The sequence below is a fragment of the Motacilla alba genome, chromosome 10, assembly GCF_015832195.1.
Source record: "Motacilla alba alba isolate MOTALB_02 chromosome 10, Motacilla_alba_V1.0_pri, whole genome shotgun sequence".
Classification (NCBI taxonomy): Eukaryota; Metazoa; Chordata; class Aves; order Passeriformes; family Motacillidae; genus Motacilla; species Motacilla alba.
In genome coordinates this window covers 10,581,750-10,600,146 of record NC_052025.1, presented here as the reverse complement: position 1 = coordinate 10,600,146, position 18,397 = coordinate 10,581,750, and the positions used below count along the sequence as shown (strand labels likewise).

Here is an 18,397-nt window from a genome sequence, read left to right as displayed (position 1 = left end):
AGGGCGGCGCGCTGCCCGCGGCGGGGCGCGGAGCGGAGCGGAGGGATGTGACGCGCATGGCGGCGGCGGCGCTCCCCCTGCGCCGGCAGGGAGGCGGCCCCGCGCCGGGCGCCGCCTGCCCGGCCGCGGCGTGACCGGGGCTGCGCCGGCCGAGCGCTGCGCGGGGTGACCGGGGCTCGGGCGGTGACGGCGCCTCGCGGCGCGGTGCCCGGCGCGGAGGCGGCGCTGTGGGCCGGTGGTGCCGGGGCGCTCCGCTGTGGAGCCCCGCGCCTCTTTCCGTCCGACCTGCGCGGGCCCCGGCGGAGCGATGTAGGGGACATGCCCTGACGGGACGACGAGCGGTCGGGGCGCCGCCTGCGAGGGCACAGCTGCGCCAGCGGAGCCGCCCGCGGCGGGCCGGCCGCGCCCGGCGAGGCCCCCGAGCGCCGCCGCTATGGCTGGGGCCGGGCTCTGGACGAGCATCAAGTCCCTGCTGCGGAGGAGCGAGGACCCTCTGTTCCTGAACGACTCCAGTGCCTTTGACTTCTCGGACGAGGTGGGGGATGAGGACTTCCCCAGGTTTAACAAGCTGCGCGTGGTGGTGGCGGACGACGGCTCGGAGGCGGCCCCGGAGACGCCGGTGAACGGGGCGTCCCCGGGGCTACCGTCCGACGACGAGTCCCTGCTGGACCGGGACATCGCCCTGCGCAGCGCCCGGGCCGGCCGGCCGGACCCCTGCAGCGGCTGCAGCAGCCGGCGGGAGCGCTCCAAGCAGAGGAAGGTGAAGAAGCGGCTGACACTCGCTGCCCTCCTCTACCTCCTCTTCATGACAGGGGAGCTCATAGGTGAGTCGGGGGCCTTGTGTGCTGTCCCTCCGGCACGGTGCCTCACAGCTTGTTAGGCTGCTGTGGCCTTGGCTCTGAGTATTTACTGAGAGAAACCATCAGTCCTTTAGAGAGACGAGAGAGATGAGCCGCACGTGCAGAGTGAGAGGGAATAAAGCCCACCTGTATTTTCCTTGAAAGAATTTGCAACTTTCCTTACCTCAGTCTCTTATCGATTCCCCGAAATGGCATAAAATATACAATTTTTTCTTTGTCTAATGGATTTTTATTTCTTCTTGTAAGTTTTTAAATTGTTTTTAACAAAGGAGAAGTGGCATGAACAATTTCAGTAGCAGTATTTTTTAATCAACGGCCATAAAATCTTGCTGTGCTTGCAACAAGAGAAGAAGAGGAAAATACAGTTTTAAATGTGACATTTACCATAATAATGAAAGTAATACTCGGGGGTATTTGTCTTTATTCACCAGATACAGCAATACACACTATTATTAGAACTAAAAAGACAAGTCCTGAGCTATCAACGGCAATCCAGTGGAGACATCACTCCCTTGAGAACTTGATGTCCTACTGTGCTCTGGACAAGCATGTGCTCCATCCAGACATAAATATATGAGCACAGGCATTTAAAGTGACAGTTATTTTAACACTTCCTGCTACAACATATAAGAATAGCAAGTAGTTGCATTAAATTATTTGTGGTTTTTGTTAGTACCTGCAGAAGTATAGTGGGGTTTTACCTGAAAATTAGTTCCCATATAAGTACCTGATTGTTGGTCAGAAGAATGAACCTTTTGCTCAAGTTCAGTTTTTGTTGCTCCCTCCTAACAGCCGTGCTGTGCAGGATGAGGAGAACCTGTGCATTATACACCAGCATTATACAACAGTGCTTTGTCAAATAGGCTACAGCAGCACACTTGAAATAAAGTGTGAGTGTCCTTGAGATGCATAGATTAGCTGTTAAATGTTGTGCCTTTGCCATTGTCTAATCATTTTTACAAAGTTCAGTATTTATCCGCTAATCTCTGTTCACTTACTGTGCTGTTGCTGTCTGTACTTTGGATACAGCCATGCCATGCAGTGCAAGTGTCTGTTGGGTGTGACTCAGCCTCCTGAAAAATGCTTTAATGTTCTCACCCGCTGTCCCCTGATTTGGAGTTGTGGGGACCACTGCACAGTGCCAGTACATTGATATGTATGTTGAGCCAGGTCTCTCCGTAGCAATTAATTGCTATTAAATTTCTTAAATTTCAACATTCAAGTCTGAATCAGAGCTAATCAGATTAATTACTTGCCATAATTCAAACACACACAAAAATGAAATCATAAAAACTTTCTGGAAGTGAAGAACAGCAGCATAGGATCTACATCCTCCTCCTGACTTCTGCAAATTGAGTCGAGTACTTGTGTGAAGTGAGCTCATGCTCTTGGGTGCTTTTGCTAGGACAACTGTGAATCGTGCTCTTAAGACAAACTTGTGCAAGATGGATAGGGAAAAAAATAATTGCTGGAGGATAACTATTGCAGTTTGTCCCACAGATGTAGGGGGAAAAAACCCTACAAGAAATGTTCAATTTTTCAGACAGAGACCAGAATATTGACTGTGTCTGCACCAGTTTTATTTGGGGCCTTATTTCAGGAATGTGGGTTAATGGAAATAAGTGGTTTTGCCTTTCAGCATGTCTCAGTGTGTGGCTGGTCATTAATAACATGGCCACAATACATCAGCTTATTATGGCTAAGGCACTAGGTGTCAAACCTGTGGGGATTTGGCTGGATGCCTCCATTTGCCCCCTGGCTCCATGTTTTTTCTCTGGCTGAGATTTTGGTTCAGCATGAACTCAGGTAAATTTGATAAGCAATGATGTTGTATTTTAGGCTTAGACATCCGTTAACGTGAGAGTGATGTTAGTTGATTGTATCAGAGTTCTGATGTACACTGAATTTAGTTCATCTGGAGGGTCTCTTACTGAATAATGTCTGAGCTCTTGGCAGGTTGATGCTGAAGTCACTGGGAGCGTTTCTATTTGGGGCTTTGGATCCAATTCATGCTGTTGGAGACCTCTCCATAGCTAGTACAGGGAGAGCTCTAGAAAGAATAGATGTTGAGAGTAAAAATACTCTGATCACTGTCACATCATCTGTTGTTCTTCCTGCACAGTCAGGGCTGTGGACTTGTCCTCCTCAGCTCTGGGTGTGCTGTTTCCAGCCATATTTTGTTCTTTGGACACAGAATCAGAGCACTGAGGGTCAGACCCATCAAATACTCAGGCTTCCATCTTCCACAGAGAATAAATAGAGGGTTTGGATATCTTTGTAATTCTGTGGATCTTGACCTGAATGACTTGTCACAGATGAAGTAATAATCAGCAGAAGAGTAATTAGAGATACAGCCCCCAAGTCCTGGGTCAGTGTCCCACCTGTTTGTTTTATTTCACTCCCTCCCTATACTGTGTTGTATTTGGTTGGTTTAAAATTTCCAAACTTTATGAATTGATCTGAAGCTCAGGCATTTGGGAAACTCTGATTGTGTAGGATATTTTAACTGACTTCCTTCTGTGATCTTTGACAGATTTGAGTTCCTTTTAGAAAGGCAGAAGATTCCATCAGACAATTAATTTTTTCAGCAAAAATCTTTCTGGTGTCTGTTACCAATGTCAAGATGAAGGAAATCTTGTTTCAGCAGCTTTTTTTGTGAGATCTTGATTGGCATATATTTTCCAAACTCATTACTTCAGCCTATCTCAGTGTTTGTTGCTTAATTTGATGGCCAGTTAGATAACAATTTACACCTTGGGGAAACCATTGTGCATCAAGAAATGAAAAACATATTGCAAGTCCTAATTAGCTTTTCTCTTTTGATGTTTTCAGCTATGTTTAGAGATTTCTAATTGATCATCCATGAGGAGAACTGCTGTCCTTCATGGGTCACTGCTATTTGTAAAGGTTACAGATGTCTTTTTTTCCAAGTTGCCAACTGTATTTAAACAGCCCCTAGGCAGCACCTTTAACCACGTGATGAGCCCATACCTTTAGAAACAGAGAACCTTTGATTGCAGGATTTCGTAAATGGCAATCATGTTTTCTTAATCCACATGCTGCATTATGTTTAGCTTCAGTATCTGAATTCCTTCCTTATACTTTTATTTTGAAAATTTTTAAAAGTGAGAGGCTAGCTGGAGTGGAGTTGACTCTTCTTGCATAAAGTGATTCTCAAAACAATACATATGAATCAACATATATACTGTAAATAATGTAAGGTGCTGAACTAAATGTCCTTACATATAAATTATTATTTCTTCTCTGTTGACTATAAAAGAGGTTGAGTTTCACTTTCTAAATATTTTTTTTTAATTATGGGAGAACACAAATTAATTCAGAAAGGAAAGACATAACTCATTTTACTCAAAAAGCTGCTGAATTGCTAAATCTTAAAAAAGTCATTAGTTTTGAGCTGCGATGGCCTTTTGGAGAATTTCAGCCTCAGAAGAATTTGACATAGAAAGTTCTGAACAATTGAAGAAAGGGGCTGGAGGAAAGGAGCTGTTTGAAATGTAGTGCATTTGGTAGGTGGCCATGGCACAAACAGTACTGCAGTACAGCTGTGCTCCATGTTTGGCCGGAGAGGAGAGAGCAGCTCTGTCTGCAGGTGGGTACATAAGAACACCCACAGCCACACACACACAGGTTTTATGACCAGTCTTAAAAGCTGTCAGCCAGTTGTGAACTCCCCTTTGCTACTTCCTCTGGTCAGCCTCTTCATTAAGACAATTTTAATTGTATATGAAGATTTCTTTATTTGAAATGTTAGTTGGAGCCTGAAGCCTTGCCAAATGGCACACCAGCTGCACACTCTGCTCAGTACAATTTACAGGCTGCATGACAATCTCAAAGTAAAAAGAGAAACCAAATAATAGCTGAGCTGCTGACAGTGAAGATTTGATCTTTTCTGAGATAACGGGCTTACCTTCAAGCATATGGGAGACAACACAGCCTGTCCTTGGTTCCCCTCTGTATAAGGGATACTTAAGCAAGAGGTGCATTGTTTAAATCTCTCACTCATCCAATGGCACCGCTAGCAATTGAATTGGAACAAAGACATTAACCTTTGATCTCAGGTTATTTGTCTCAATGCAGCTCATTATTACAAGAAAAACTTATGGTAATCAATAACAAAGAAAAATGCTGTACAAGTGAAAGTCATTGTCTGCAATAGATACTGTCAGAACTTACACGCTTCTGCCAGGATGGGGAATAATTAAGGTTAAATGATAAAGTAATAAAAATACAAAGGCGATGGTAAATTTCCTGGTTGTTGAATCTACGGAGTTCTATTCCTGCTCTGTTCTGTCAGAGTGTTTAACAGATGTAGTTTAACAAAAGAATCAGTTGATTATACACATGTGCAGTAATATGTCAAGAAAAGATACAAAACTGTTTTGGACCTGATCTTGCAAACATTATGATGCAAGTAGTCTCTGTTAAAATAACAGGAGTGAATCCTTTCTATGTTACTCTTAATAGAAAGCACACTTGACTGCACTTTCAACTATAGTAGCTTTAAATTATACCATGGCATTTTGCTTGTAATGGCAAACACCCCTCCATGTTTAGAGGGTATAAGAATGGCTCTCATGTACTTATTGCACTATTCTGAAAAGAAATAACTGTAAGCTATGCAAGAGGATAGTATGTAAAATAATTAAAAATGTCACGTGTCCTGACTTTTCCTATTATGTTTTCAGGTGGCTATGTTGCTAACAGTCTAGCAATTATGACAGATGCACTTCACATGCTAACTGACCTTAGTGGTATTATTTTGACCCTCCTCGCTCTCTGGCTGTCTGCAAAATCTCCAACAAAGAGGTTCACTTTTGGATTTCATCGCTTAGGTATGTAGCTATCAGATTTTGCTATTAGAGAGTATTTTAAGCAAAAACTGTAAGGAGCACCTAATTCTAGAAGAACAAGTAGCTAGAAAGAAAGTAGCAACAAACCTAAGAGTTGCTTTAACAGATTCTCAGTGTCCTTTCACTGACCGTTGGGGATTCACTGCTTAGGTTGTATTGCTACAAGTGAATAGATTAAAAAAAACCAAAAAACCAAACTTGGCCCAAAGTTTGACGGCAGAATTTCATTCACTGGGAGCAGGGCAAGTCCCTCCATTTCTGTGGAACTGGCACTTAGCAGATTGAGTTAAATTCTGAATGCTTGACTCATCTTCCATCTTGAAGAGGAAGGCTGGGGAATTGAATTCATGATGACATTGTTGGTGCAGGAGCTGTGCATGTCAGCCTATGGTTGTTCACAACAGATTATTGCCAGTGCCCAGGAGGTAACAAATCCTGTTGACTTCAGCAGAATTGTGATACTGGAAAAAGATCCTATTCAATGTGAAAAATTACATTTTAATCCACAACTAAGAAGTTATGTAGAACATATTATTAGAGAGCTCTGCCCTGCCAGAACTCGTATAAGTCAGTATTCCTCTTGCATTCCCCAAACCACAGAAAGCTGAGGTCAAAATGCCCCATGGTTTGCACAATACAGCAAATTACTTAACCTCTGTCCAGTTTAGGTGTCTCTAAAAAGAATTATAAACAGAATTATGGACTAACCCTTGGAAGAATATTTTCAGGATTTATTACTTCATGTTTGGAAATGTAACGATGATGAAGAGTGTTTTCATGTGGTTGCTAACTGGCTATAATATACAGCTGCAGGTCTGTAGACATTTTAGCAAAAACTTCAAAGTATCTTTTTCATGAAATAGATAATTTCTAGTGTCCCAGTTTTCTACCTGTTTTCTATAGCACTCTGTAGCATACATTTTTCAAGGAATTTCATTCTTGTGTAGTCACTATTTGCAATTCTTATTTTGGCTGCTAGAACAGCAGTAGAATTCAACAACTTCATCACTCCTTGTCATTTGTCATCAGTTAGTCACTAGTGCATGAATGCATAACTCTGTACACTAGCTAAGCTCTTTGGGGCTCTAGCAAGAAAGCATTAGCAATGCCAGCATTTCCCATTACAAACTTTTCTTTCATGAAGTTTTAATTTTGTGATAGGAGCTCCTCTGATACTGAAACCTGACCTTGCAGGTATGCCCCTGGCATTTGCTCATACTCTCCAGAAGGATGTTAGCATTCATACATACTTTAACCCTATTTCAAAATAATTTGGGTAGTTTATATGTCTTTGTAACTCTTCTAAAATCAAATAGCACATACCTTGAACGTGCCTAGCTTAAAACAGGGGTTTATCTTAAAAAAAATAAAAGGACCTTATTTAACCATTAAAATATGACTCAATTCTGTAATTTTCACTGACTTTTCAATTAATGTGAAAGAAGAAATCCCTGAGGATTCCTGCCACCTCATTTTCTGTATATTTTTTTCTTTCCAGTTTACTGCTGGGAAAAATACTAGTCAAATACTAGCCAGACTGATCTAGTGGTGGTGCATGGGCCAGATGTGGCCCACAAAATTAACCTGTACTGCCCTTCTCTCTAGGAGCAGCTACAGGGAGCAGCCTCTCAGTTCTGCAACAATTGCTCCTCCTTTTCTGCTCTCAGTGCCAGCAGGTGGTCAAAGACTAGAACAGGTTGTGGAGTGGAAATACATGAAACCCACCTGGAGGCAGCCCTGAGCGAGCCACTGTTGCTGACCCTCCTTTGAGCAGGACTACACAGTTTTCAGGGGTTCCTTTTAACTTCAACCATCCTGCATGAGTAGCAGCAGTGCAGCTCTCTGGGTGAGCAGGAGGAGAGCCTGGGGCTGGGGAGAAGAGGTTCTGTGCTGCAGGAAGGAAGAGGAAGTGAGTCAAGGCTTTGCCAGGGACCCCCAAAGTACAGAAGATGGGATGGTTCAAAATTACTATATATGGTATTTTAAAAATTCACATTTGTGAAATTTATTGGCCTGATTTTAGGCACCCAGTCTGAATGCTGTGGCCTGAGGGCCCAGTTTCACACATCAGTGAGTGCTGGCAATGGAACAAAGCAGTTTCTAGGGTATATCCTTGTTGTAACACATTTTTCCAAGTAACCTATATGTAAGAAGCTTGTCAGCAAATAATATCAGTTCAACAATAGCTTAAACTTCACAAGAGAGATGTTAAAACATGTCAGGATGTTAAAAGTAGGGTACAGATTGGGCATCTGTCACAGAAGAATATGTGGATTATTTGTTTAAAGCTGGGAATATGTGCAAGAACTGTCTCATCGCTGACCTGCTCTGCATTAAGTTTTAAGATAATCCATCATCCATTCAGTAGGCATGAAAACTTTCTAATGAACAATGTTTCTGGTACTTGTTATAATTTTTGTTTGCAGAATGATGAATTTTCAATTATTCCCATACACATTGCCTTGTAAAAGCAAGAGGCTTGTTGGTTGTCTAGTCAAATTCCAGAAGGAAGTTAGCACTAATTTTCATTTATTTGAATTCTTTTTGAATACATAAGTTCCATCTTCAGTTTCATTCCATTTTCAGTTGTGAAAAGGAAGCTGACAGATTCAGGAATAGGTTAGAAAAGTGAAGACAAAATAATGGAAACTGCAGTCATGTTAAAGAAGAATTAAATTCTTGAAGCCGAAAATAGTTCGCTTTCTCCACCAAGTGCAGATACCTCCTTTTTAGCAAGACACTGAGCAGATTTAAGCATAGATATGGAACCTGGCACTCATCCATTGCTGCAGAGACAATGTTAGCAATGACAGAGTCAGCCAGTCCACTGAGACCATGCACAGTTCATTTCACAAGAAGTGAAAGATCTCAGCACAAATCTACAATGCTGATGTGACAGTGACTCTGGAAGAAACTGCAAGGAAAACACTGGTTTCCATTGCAGAAAACATGGCTTTAGATTGTAAAAGCACACTATATTATTTCTCTGGTAATTACTAATGTGCTATGGCTTCACAAGTTTTTAAAAAAGCATTCTGGAAAACCTTCTAAGCAATGTATTGTGTATTTTTAGGACTTTTGCCCTGAATAATCTGCCAGCTTCGTAAAGATAATTTCCATTTCTGTGGATATTTCCAGGATTTTCAAGTTGCTCTGGAATCATCTCAGATTATGACAGTTGACTTTCAGAGCCTTGTTAATGCCTGATAATGCTGTTCCTCATCCAGGCATTGACACACTACCCAGCAGCTGAATGTGTTGGTGTGAGTTTCTTCTCCCATAATGATGTTAAAAATTCAGTGCATGGATCAACTGATTTTGGTGACATTTAAATGCTAATATAGCTGCATGCTTTTTTTTTTTCTGTAACACTCAATAAATAAAATTAAAACACTTCTCTGTTAGAGAAGACATCTGCAGTAACCCAAGTTATACTTCAGGCTGACAGACTGAAAGCAGAGGAAGAAGAGAGGCAATTCTCAGATGAGTATTCTTAGAGCTATGGTACAGCCAAGGGCAGAATTTTGCCCTTACTGGGGAATAAATCAGGGCAACATGTGTGGAACTAGGGGGAAGAAAAACCATTACAATTCCAAGTAAATTAATTCCACCTCTGATCTTTGAGTTCACAGAGGAAGGCTGAGATCCCAGTGATCCATCTGGCAAGTGACAGTAATGAGCATTATGCATAATGATTACAGATTACTCAGGCATGGCTGCAGATTTATATGCAATACAATGGAGCAAGCATTAAGGTTTTCCCAGGGCTTTTTGTAAAGCCCTGTATTAACTTGATTATAACTGAGACAGTCTTTAACTGGGCTAATGTTTTCCCTGTCAGCTGTGTTGCCTTTTTTTTTTTAAGTTTCAGCTGCTGCAGGCGATAGTTTTTAAAATATGAAGCTAGAGGGTAAAAGTATGTTTATGATAAAAGCAATCTAGTGGCCCATTTGGCAATACCTATTTTCTTTATAGTAGGACCTTAAAACTGTAGTGTGGACTCACCCTTCTCAGGTTCATGTGCTATTACCAGCACAATTTCATGGCTTGGGTACTGAGACAGCACAAAAGTCCTGACCTATAAAATATTTAGCCCTGTTTACCTCCTATCTGAACAGCAGGAACCTTGTAGAGAACTGTAACCACTTTCCACAGATGTAAAGGGCAGCAGAAAGCATAGGACAATGAAACACTAGTTTTTCTTAGTTTTCTAATTTTTATCTTTATTTAGATATATGTTTCCTTTTGAAAGTCCCTGCTGATCAGATAAAATTCCTCTGCCAAAATAATGGTTATAATGCTCTTGCTTTTTGTGAAATAATAACATGTGGTAAATATTAGATAATGTTAGAACAACATATCACAGCAATACAGGAAGTTACATTAAGCAAGCCTTTGTAGCTGAAATCTGCCTCAGATAGCATTTATGAACACATATGTCAAGGAGCTTAAGAGTATCATGTGTGACAAGTTTGTACTGTTTGATTTCTTTATCTTCTTGTAATTTCTTCTCCATCCTAAATACAAAAGGATATATAAAAGTAATTTCTAAATCCAGCTTAATACTCTGGACACTTAAAATCAAGGTTTCCCTTATTTGTGGGTAGGCTGGTAATGTTTGAGATCACCTCTCCTCCTTATCCTTGGACAAGGCCTTTGCCTGTGAGTTCTCAGGCAAATGTTCTGGGTTATCTGAAGACATCAGGATCATCACCTGTGCAGAAGTTTTCAGAGAAAGCATAATTTGAGGTATATACTGATGACAGGGACATATAAAGGAGTGAATTAGAACAAACTCTGTTGGTTAATCCTGTTTTACAAGTTTTATTTGCCGCACAACTTGTTAGTTTCTATTAGGTATGAGATGGATAAAGTAGTTAGAATAAGGCCCTGTCCACATTCTAATTTGGAAATAGAAATGGATCTGAGACACATTTTTATAATGTTTTTTGCTTTCTGTTTGCAGAAGTTCTGTCAGCCATCATTAGTGTACTGCTGGTCTATATCCTTATGGCATTCCTCTTGTATGAGGCTGTTCAGAGAACTATCCATATGGACTATGAAATAAATGGTGATATCATGCTCATCACAGCAGCCGTCGGTGTTGCAGTTAACTTGATGTAAGATCTTTCTCTCCATTAACACTCATAAATGTATTTCTCAATAAGCAGCTAATTCATTCATGGCCTGTAACTTTGTCATGGGATGTAATTTTGCTGGACCTCTTAATTTTCCCAAATAAGACAAGACATTACACCGAGTGTTATTTTTCAATTATTTGGTTTAAAATGAAAAAACCCTAACAAATCCTCCCCACTCAACAAACCCTAAAGCCTGTTTCTTGAAGCATATCTCTTCTTCCACTTTCAGAATGGGGTTTCTGCTGAATCAATCTGGCCACCTTCACTCCCATTCCCACGCTCACTCTCACGTACCTCAGCCGAGCTCTCCGAGCGCAGCCCAGGGCAGCAGCCACGGGCACAGCAGCCACGGGCACAGCAGCCACGGGCACAGCAGCCTGGCCGTGAGAGCAGCGTTTGTGCACGCCCTGGGGGACCTGGTACAGAGCATCGGGGTGCTCGTAGCTGCCTACATCATCCGCTTTAAGGTAAGGAAGGGCCTCTCCTGGAGGCACGGGGAATCTTGGCAGTTCAGCTCTGGTGATTAAAGTCAAGAGAGGCCTGTTTTTTAAGTTATTAAAAATACCTTTTGAATTATATTTTATGATAAGCTTCATACCTCATGCAGAATAAGCAAAACTGTATCTACTACTATATTGTAACTATTCAAACAAAAAAAAAAAAATCATGAAACTTGGAACTAGAAGTAACCGTGTTTTCTGAGACACATTTTTGTAAGTGATCTTGTTTTCATACATCCTTTGACATTGTGAAATTTCCCTTTTGCAGCCAGAATACAAGATTGCTGATCCTATATGTACATATGTATTTTCCATACTGGTGGTTTTTACAACAGTTCGAATTCTGTGTGACACGGGAGTTATTATTCTGGAAGGTAAGATCTGTGCCCAATCTGCAGTACTTTACATGGAAAATACCAGTTTTCTTGACATCATGATCCCAATCTCTGTGTAGATTGTACCCGGAGACCTGTCTGTCTTGGTGCTGCTTTAGTCTGGTGGTTCTTTATGGCTCCTCTAAATTGCAGCAGTTTTTAGGTGTCTTTGACTATGGCCAGAACAACACAAGTCCTGTGTCTGCCTACTCTTTACCATCAGGAGATGCAGATGTGAAATGTACAGAACTTTCTTGTGTGCCTGCAGTGACTCTCAGCTGAATCAAGTGAATATTTGCCCAGACTCAGTTCTACACTCTCATTTTAATTACTTGTGCAGTCAAAGTGAATGCATAGGCAAATGGCTGGATATGTGGTTCATGCCAGTCCTGTCTTCCCCTTTCCCACAAGTGCCTTTGTATTCTTGCATGTATCTACTGTTCCCATAGGGGAAGCTGCAAGTTAACTGTGGTGTAAAATGCAGGAAAAAAAGGGAAGAAAAAGCTGAACATGGGCTGAAGGATCTTATCTTGTGTGACATAGAGGGAAACATGTCAGCAACATCCTTTGCTTTTTCACAGCTTACATGGCAACTGTTACTGCTTGATCTAGTACTATTACTTTATAAAAAGTGAAGATGTTAGGGCTGGGAGAAAAATCCTAAGTTTTAACTGCCCATTCCTAACTGTCTCATGTGAATTACCTTCGACTTTACTTTTATTGTGTTACAAGGTTCAATCAGAAACCTCAAAATCTTCAGTTAAGTGCTTTTGCTGTCACATAAGATTAAAAAAAAAATCAAAGTAGTAGTTCACTGAGAAGGCAAAAATTATGAAATTAGAAGAACCTTCAGTTAGCTCCAAGGCAATAGATTTAGCTGAAGAAAACAGATAAGACAACTAATGAAGTATCAGATTCCAGATGTTTTGTGTTATAGCTGTTTGCATAGGTATCCCAGTTGTCATAAAAATCTCCATATTAATGATGTCATTAAAAGTGATGATATATGGGCTTTATGCATACTAGGGTACTTTTCCAGCTGAAATTCCGGATCTCCAGAGAATGGCCTTGTGTTTATACTGGAAACTGCTGCTGCAGCATCAAGGCCCTTGAAGTTGAATCAACTTTTTGGTATTAACTTCAGTTTTCTCATTATACTGAGAATGCTAAATTAAGAAATTAAATAGCTGTCCAACACAAGCAACGAGATTCTAGCTTTTAATATAGATTTATGAGGCAGAATGGAAGCCCATCACAAGTATGATGTAGATATGAGAATTTAAGTCCATTTTTCCAGGGAAAAAGAAAGCTGTACAAATACCAGGCAGTTAGCTAGTTATTTATCCACTAAATAATGTTTGATGGTCTCCACTAGAAGGAAGATTTTGTTTCGTGTGAGACAGTCCTAGACACTGAACTTTCAAAAGAGACAGTACTGGAAATAACATAATTTAAGAGACAGTAAGGCACCAGCTTCAGAGAAGTCATGCAAAAAGTCTGAAGAAATTTGAGAAGCAAGTGGCTGAACTCCTCATAGTGTACATAAAGAAACTCCATAAAACTAGAAGATAAGCAATAAAAGCTACTGTAGCATCAAAACTACTCAGAAAGAGTTTATTCAGTACCTGCATTAGCTTTTGACCCATGTTGATCATCTAAACTTTTGATTTTGCCCTTTGTACAGAAAAAGGATGGTGGTGGTAAGTTAGGGAAATGTGTGCTGAAAATACCAAAAGGTATTCTGGTATTTTGGTATTGCTGAAAATACCAAAAGGACTTGATCTCTGATTTGCAGAGATGACACTCTGTAAAACACAGTCCTCTGTGTTGACCACTGCACGTGGATTACTGTAGCCTGTGAACATGATCCCACGTACCTGAAAAGCAGTTTCAGGAGACAGGCCCTAGCATTTGTTTTTGACCCTAGAGTCTGGCCTAAGCAGTTACTAAGGGTTAGAAGCTGCAGTGAAGTTGTCAACAAAAGCACATCATTGCATAGGATCTAATGTTGCTGTTGGCAGAGTGTGGATTCTGGACAGAAGATTCCATTGAGACAGCTCTGCAATTCCTGGACAACTTCTGTATCCGTACCAGACTTAACAGGCACATTTCCATATTGTTTTCTGTTGATAACATGGAAGTTACTAATCGCTTCCAACAGCACAAATTCTAATTCCTTTGACATTGAGATCTGTCGTGACATTTTAAAGGCTACTGAGACTTTGCAGAAGACGGAATTAATTTTATCTCACGTTTGGTATCACAGGAGTTCCAAGGCACTTAAATGTGGATCGTATCAAGGAAGACTTGATGAAAATTGAGGATGTTTATTCTATAGAAGATTTAAATGTTTGGTCTCTCACTGCAGGAAAAACAACTGCCATAGTCCACTTGCAACTAGGTAAGCTGCTGGATAGCATAATTCTAAATTAAATCCAAGTTTAGGAAAAACCCCACCTTTTCCTCTTCATATTGTTATTTAAATTGAACCAAGAAATAATCATTCTGGGGAAGGAAAATCTACTAACTCCGGTTTTGTACAGCAAGGAATAGAACACCTTGGCCAAGAAAGACATGGTGTAAACGAAAACTGTGCAAATAAAATACATTCATGCCCTAATGTCCAGTGCAGATTCTCTGTGTAGGGAAAAAAAAGCAACACAAAATTTCTCCTCCGAAATTTTCTTACATGTTCAGGGAAAGAAAGGTGAAGTTCTAATGTGGAACAATCTAACATAGGAAAAATAAATGTTTTGCCAAAATATGTGCTGATTCAGACATCTAACTATACTATGAATATCTATTCTTAGTAAGAGAGCTCAGGTTTTTGGGGGGAAAGTATCAGACACACACAGGGTTCTATCAAGAGAGGTGTAAAATGATAAAGACAGAGTACACAGTGACCACAAGAACAATATTAATAAAAAGTGTGAGCAAAAATTATTCTCATTGGTGACACCATGATAAAAACTTCTGCATTGCTGAGGTTTCTTAAGGAGTGAATTTATTAATTCTTCTCTTAATTTTGCAGTTCCTGGTAGTTCATCTAAATGGGAGGACGTTCAGTCCAAGGCCCGACAACTGCTGCTGAACACGTTTGGAATGTACAAGTGCTCTGTCCAGCTTCAGAGTTACAAACAGGAAATGAGCAAAACCTGCGCGAGTTGTCAGAGTTCCAGTGCCTAATTTCATATGTTTTGGGAACTGCTGCCTTATTCTTTACCTTGTGTAGTCAAAGACTGAGAGCAATAAATGCAAAATGAAAATTATCCAATAGTACCCATTAATATGTGGATTTGTACCATGGGACATGCAGCAGGGAGAACTGGTGCTGCAAGAAGTGCAGTGGTCGCCCTACAGAACATGTATTTCACTCTCTCCGTCGTACTGGTTTATTCAATTTATTATGATTTTGAGACAAAGCTGGTTTTGGATTATTGTTTACAAACTGGAACGTGGCTCTGCAGATACCTCACAAATTACAGTCCAATATTGTCCTTTAAACATTACGTACCACAAAGCACCTGCACTCCAAAAGGAGAATCAGGTATTCAGTATTTCAGTCAAAAGTGTCTAAAGCTGATCATACCAGGGTTGCACAATATATCATGATCCCCAAATTCATTACTCAGTATTTTTGCAATAGTAATTTTCAGACAGTATCTCAAACTAATAACACATACATTAAATTGAATTCTTGTTGAAACTGTGTCTTTGGAGACACTGCAAAATACAGAATTTAGTGTACCCAGACAAGAAAGTTAGCTTTAATCTGGGCATTCAGAGATCCAGACAGGAAGATCCTTGCCCAGACTTCTGGTATTTATCTAGTGACCCAACACTGGACCCAAAGTGTTTTAAGAGATCAGTTATCTTTAATGTGTTTTAGAATAGGATTTATACATTAGAAACAGGTTATTTATTTTACAAAGTTTTGACTTGTAAGATGAATTTATTATTAATAATCTTGAATGTCTAAACCATCATTTGATTCACGTTAAAAGGCCAGTTGATTAGCATGCATTCTAATTGTAATTAATAAATGTCCTGTAATTGATATTTTTTTCCGTGATTGTTTTGTTTTAAAAGAAAAGTCAAATGATAGAAGTGATATTTGACTTGGAAATACTCTCAAATGCAATCTACAGATCAGTGCATCTAACAGGAAAGTGGGGAGCAGAAGTTTTAGACATGCACAATTCCACCCATCACAATCTCTGACCTTTCATCTTTGCTTTAAGCACAGTGTGGCAGCATCCTGACAGGAATGCCCTTCAGTTCCCACTATTTAGCTGATGGATAAAGCAAAATCCAAGCAAGGTGTTGAACAACAATATCATAACAGCCTACAGTGGCAGAAAGGCCCTTTTGTATTCACAGAGAGGAGGCAACCTGGAAAGACTGAATTCATCTGGACAGCTCAGAGCCCACAACGTGGAACTGTTTGGCCTCATTGTGGAGCCCCTGTATTCTGAATGTACCCAAGATAATAAATCTTTACACCAAGCTATCATGCACCTACGAGCCCAGATTTGACCTGCTTCTGACGTCATTGGCATTCAGGAAGCTAAGGGCAGCAAGAACATGATCTACAAAGTTCAGAAGATGGCAAGAACTTGGCTTCAAATATTCTTTGTTTATTCTGTACTTTAACTTGTTGCAGAACTTCACTGACAGGAAAAGTAGTTCTCTGTGTGGATCAGAAAGGAAAGCTTTTGCCCAGTTATGGTTTTTGTGATATTCAGCTGTGAATACTTCAGCTATTTTCTGTTTTGAAACTCGCTAGGGTTTCACATTTTCATAAGGCTGATTTGGTGGCAACAAAATTTTGGCCTCTTTTCTTCCCTTTTTGGAAGTAGGCATCACATGATGAATTTTTATTGATGAAAGCTGACAGCACATTGTGAATCTGGACAAAGTGCACATAACACTGGATTGTGTTTGTATCTGTTTGGGCAAGAAACGGGAACACTGGTGTACAGCATGGGAGCACATGCAGCTGAAAAGCAGCACTGTGCTTGGGAAGGTAATGCTGCAATACAAACACTATCATTAATTAAGCCATATCACAGTTAATGAAAAATCCCATCCTTTGAAACTTACTGGCAAAAACCAGAAACAACAGGTATTTTGCACATACTAATGCTCAAATGGGTTTTAATTAAATTGGGGTTTACAGTTGATGTAATTAGATGTTGAAGTACAGTAGACATGTATTGTATTTGCAGTTTTTTAATAATTTACTGTACATTTGTTTAATTGAAGAAAAAAGGTGTGTTGTTTTATTGTGGGTTTTATTAAATCAATTCTTAAACTTCACATTGTCTTATAAAATACTTATTTGTATTTCTCTCTCTAATCATCTTCAAATTCTTACAGCAATCTGATTCTTAGGGCAGCTGTGTTTTGAAATGTCTGAACACAGCTTCAACTCAGTTTGCAGATGCTATACATAGATTTAATTCTCTGTTTTTAGTCAGAACAATTTAAGATTTGTGATTTCACATGCAATAATTGCACTTCAGAAAGTATAAGCTGACAAAGTATGGTGAAGGATCATCATAAAGCAACTGGCAAAACATTCCTGAAACCCTACATTCACCCTTGAGGGGCCCTTGTTGCCAAGATCTGTAGACTAGAATTTCAGAGAAAAGGCAACAGAAGATGAAATGAGAATAACAAATAAAATAATCAGTAAGTTTTTATAGCTACTCCAAGATTGTTCTCAGTATTAGCTCAGAGAAAAGGGGCATTATAATAAATAAGGTCTCATGTTTTTGCAACCCAGATTATTTAATGTGGCTAAGATAGTTTACACACTCTTACACTATTCTTTTCCTTCTAACAAATCCTCTGCCTAAAATGAAAATGCATATACTCAGCAGAACTTCTTTCTAAACAAAAAACTTCTAAGATCCAAGCAGGTTTCCACAACGAGTATCCCTGGTTTCCAGAGCTGTGCTGGAATGTTCTTGCTGACTGAACAGATGAAATTCCAGGAAAATTCTGTCACTTCTGAAAGTCCACACTAGGAGAAGGTTTTTCCTTTCTAAATCTGTGATTGTCACCCATCCTTTTCTGAAGCACAGATACAGTTTTGATGACAACCTACTCATATGAGTCAATAAACATTTTCATATGAGTAGACTGCAAACCCTCACATCCTACTCTTCCCTTCTGAAGTGTTCTTATCCTAAGACGAAAATTATCAGAAACAAATTTTGTTTCTGAATGTTTTCCTTGCTTAAATATGTGGTTTGGTTTTTGTTTTTAATTGTGTTGACATTTTGTCTTTTCAATACCAACAGCATTTCTTTCTTCACCAGCAGAATTACCATTTAAAATGTCATACTTGAATCTGGTCTTCAATTATCTCACTACTGTACATATCTGCTATATCTTGCAGAATCACTCCCAAGTGGCAGAGTGACTCAGAAAAGCAGAAGGCTGGCATTTAAAAGTAATTTTCTGACATAGAAGCAAAAACCCCAGAAGACACCCATCAAGTAATGAGTGGCAAGGATTCTGTTCAGGTATTTTGGTGGGATCTCATGAGGACATTGCACTGATGCTGCACAGGGCAGGGCTGTTAAAGCATTATTCCTCTCTACAAATAACTGTAATAAACAAAGATGAGTAGTTGGGTAAAAG

The 18,397-nt window shown here is 40.1% G+C and overlaps 2 protein-coding genes across 3 annotated transcripts in view; one reads left to right on the top strand and one right to left on the bottom strand.

The window, feature by feature from the left end:
• The first annotated feature begins 129 nt into the window (after nucleotides 1-129).
• SLC30A4 (solute carrier family 30 member 4) lies at nucleotides 130-17,065 on the top strand. Its single transcript, XM_038146869.1, has 7 exons — nucleotides 130-824; nucleotides 5,567-5,713; nucleotides 10,698-10,851; nucleotides 11,102-11,339; nucleotides 11,641-11,746; nucleotides 14,013-14,147; nucleotides 14,778-17,065. Exons 1-7 carry the CDS (start codon nucleotides 434-436, stop codon nucleotides 14,930-14,932), a joined length of 1,326 nt encoding a protein of 441 aa, XP_038002797.1. The 5' UTR covers nucleotides 130-433; the 3' UTR covers nucleotides 14,933-17,065.
• C10H15orf48 (chromosome 10 C15orf48 homolog) overlaps nucleotides 1,148-18,397 on the bottom strand; it is a 30,146-nt gene continuing 12,896 nt past the window's right edge. Inside the window, exons 5-6 of one of the 2 annotated variants that reach the window (XM_038146871.1) lie at nucleotides 7,457-7,621; nucleotides 1,148-1,677 (exon numbers count right to left, since the gene is read on the bottom strand). In XM_038146871.1, coding sequence (XP_038002799.1) covers nucleotides 1,646-1,677; nucleotides 7,457-7,621 — 197 coding nt within the window. In that variant the 3' untranslated portion in view covers nucleotides 1,148-1,645. Of the gene's footprint in view, nucleotides 1,678-5,718; nucleotides 6,206-7,456; nucleotides 7,622-18,397 lie in introns of those variants that run through there. The other variant, XM_038146870.1, reaches the window with a different exon arrangement.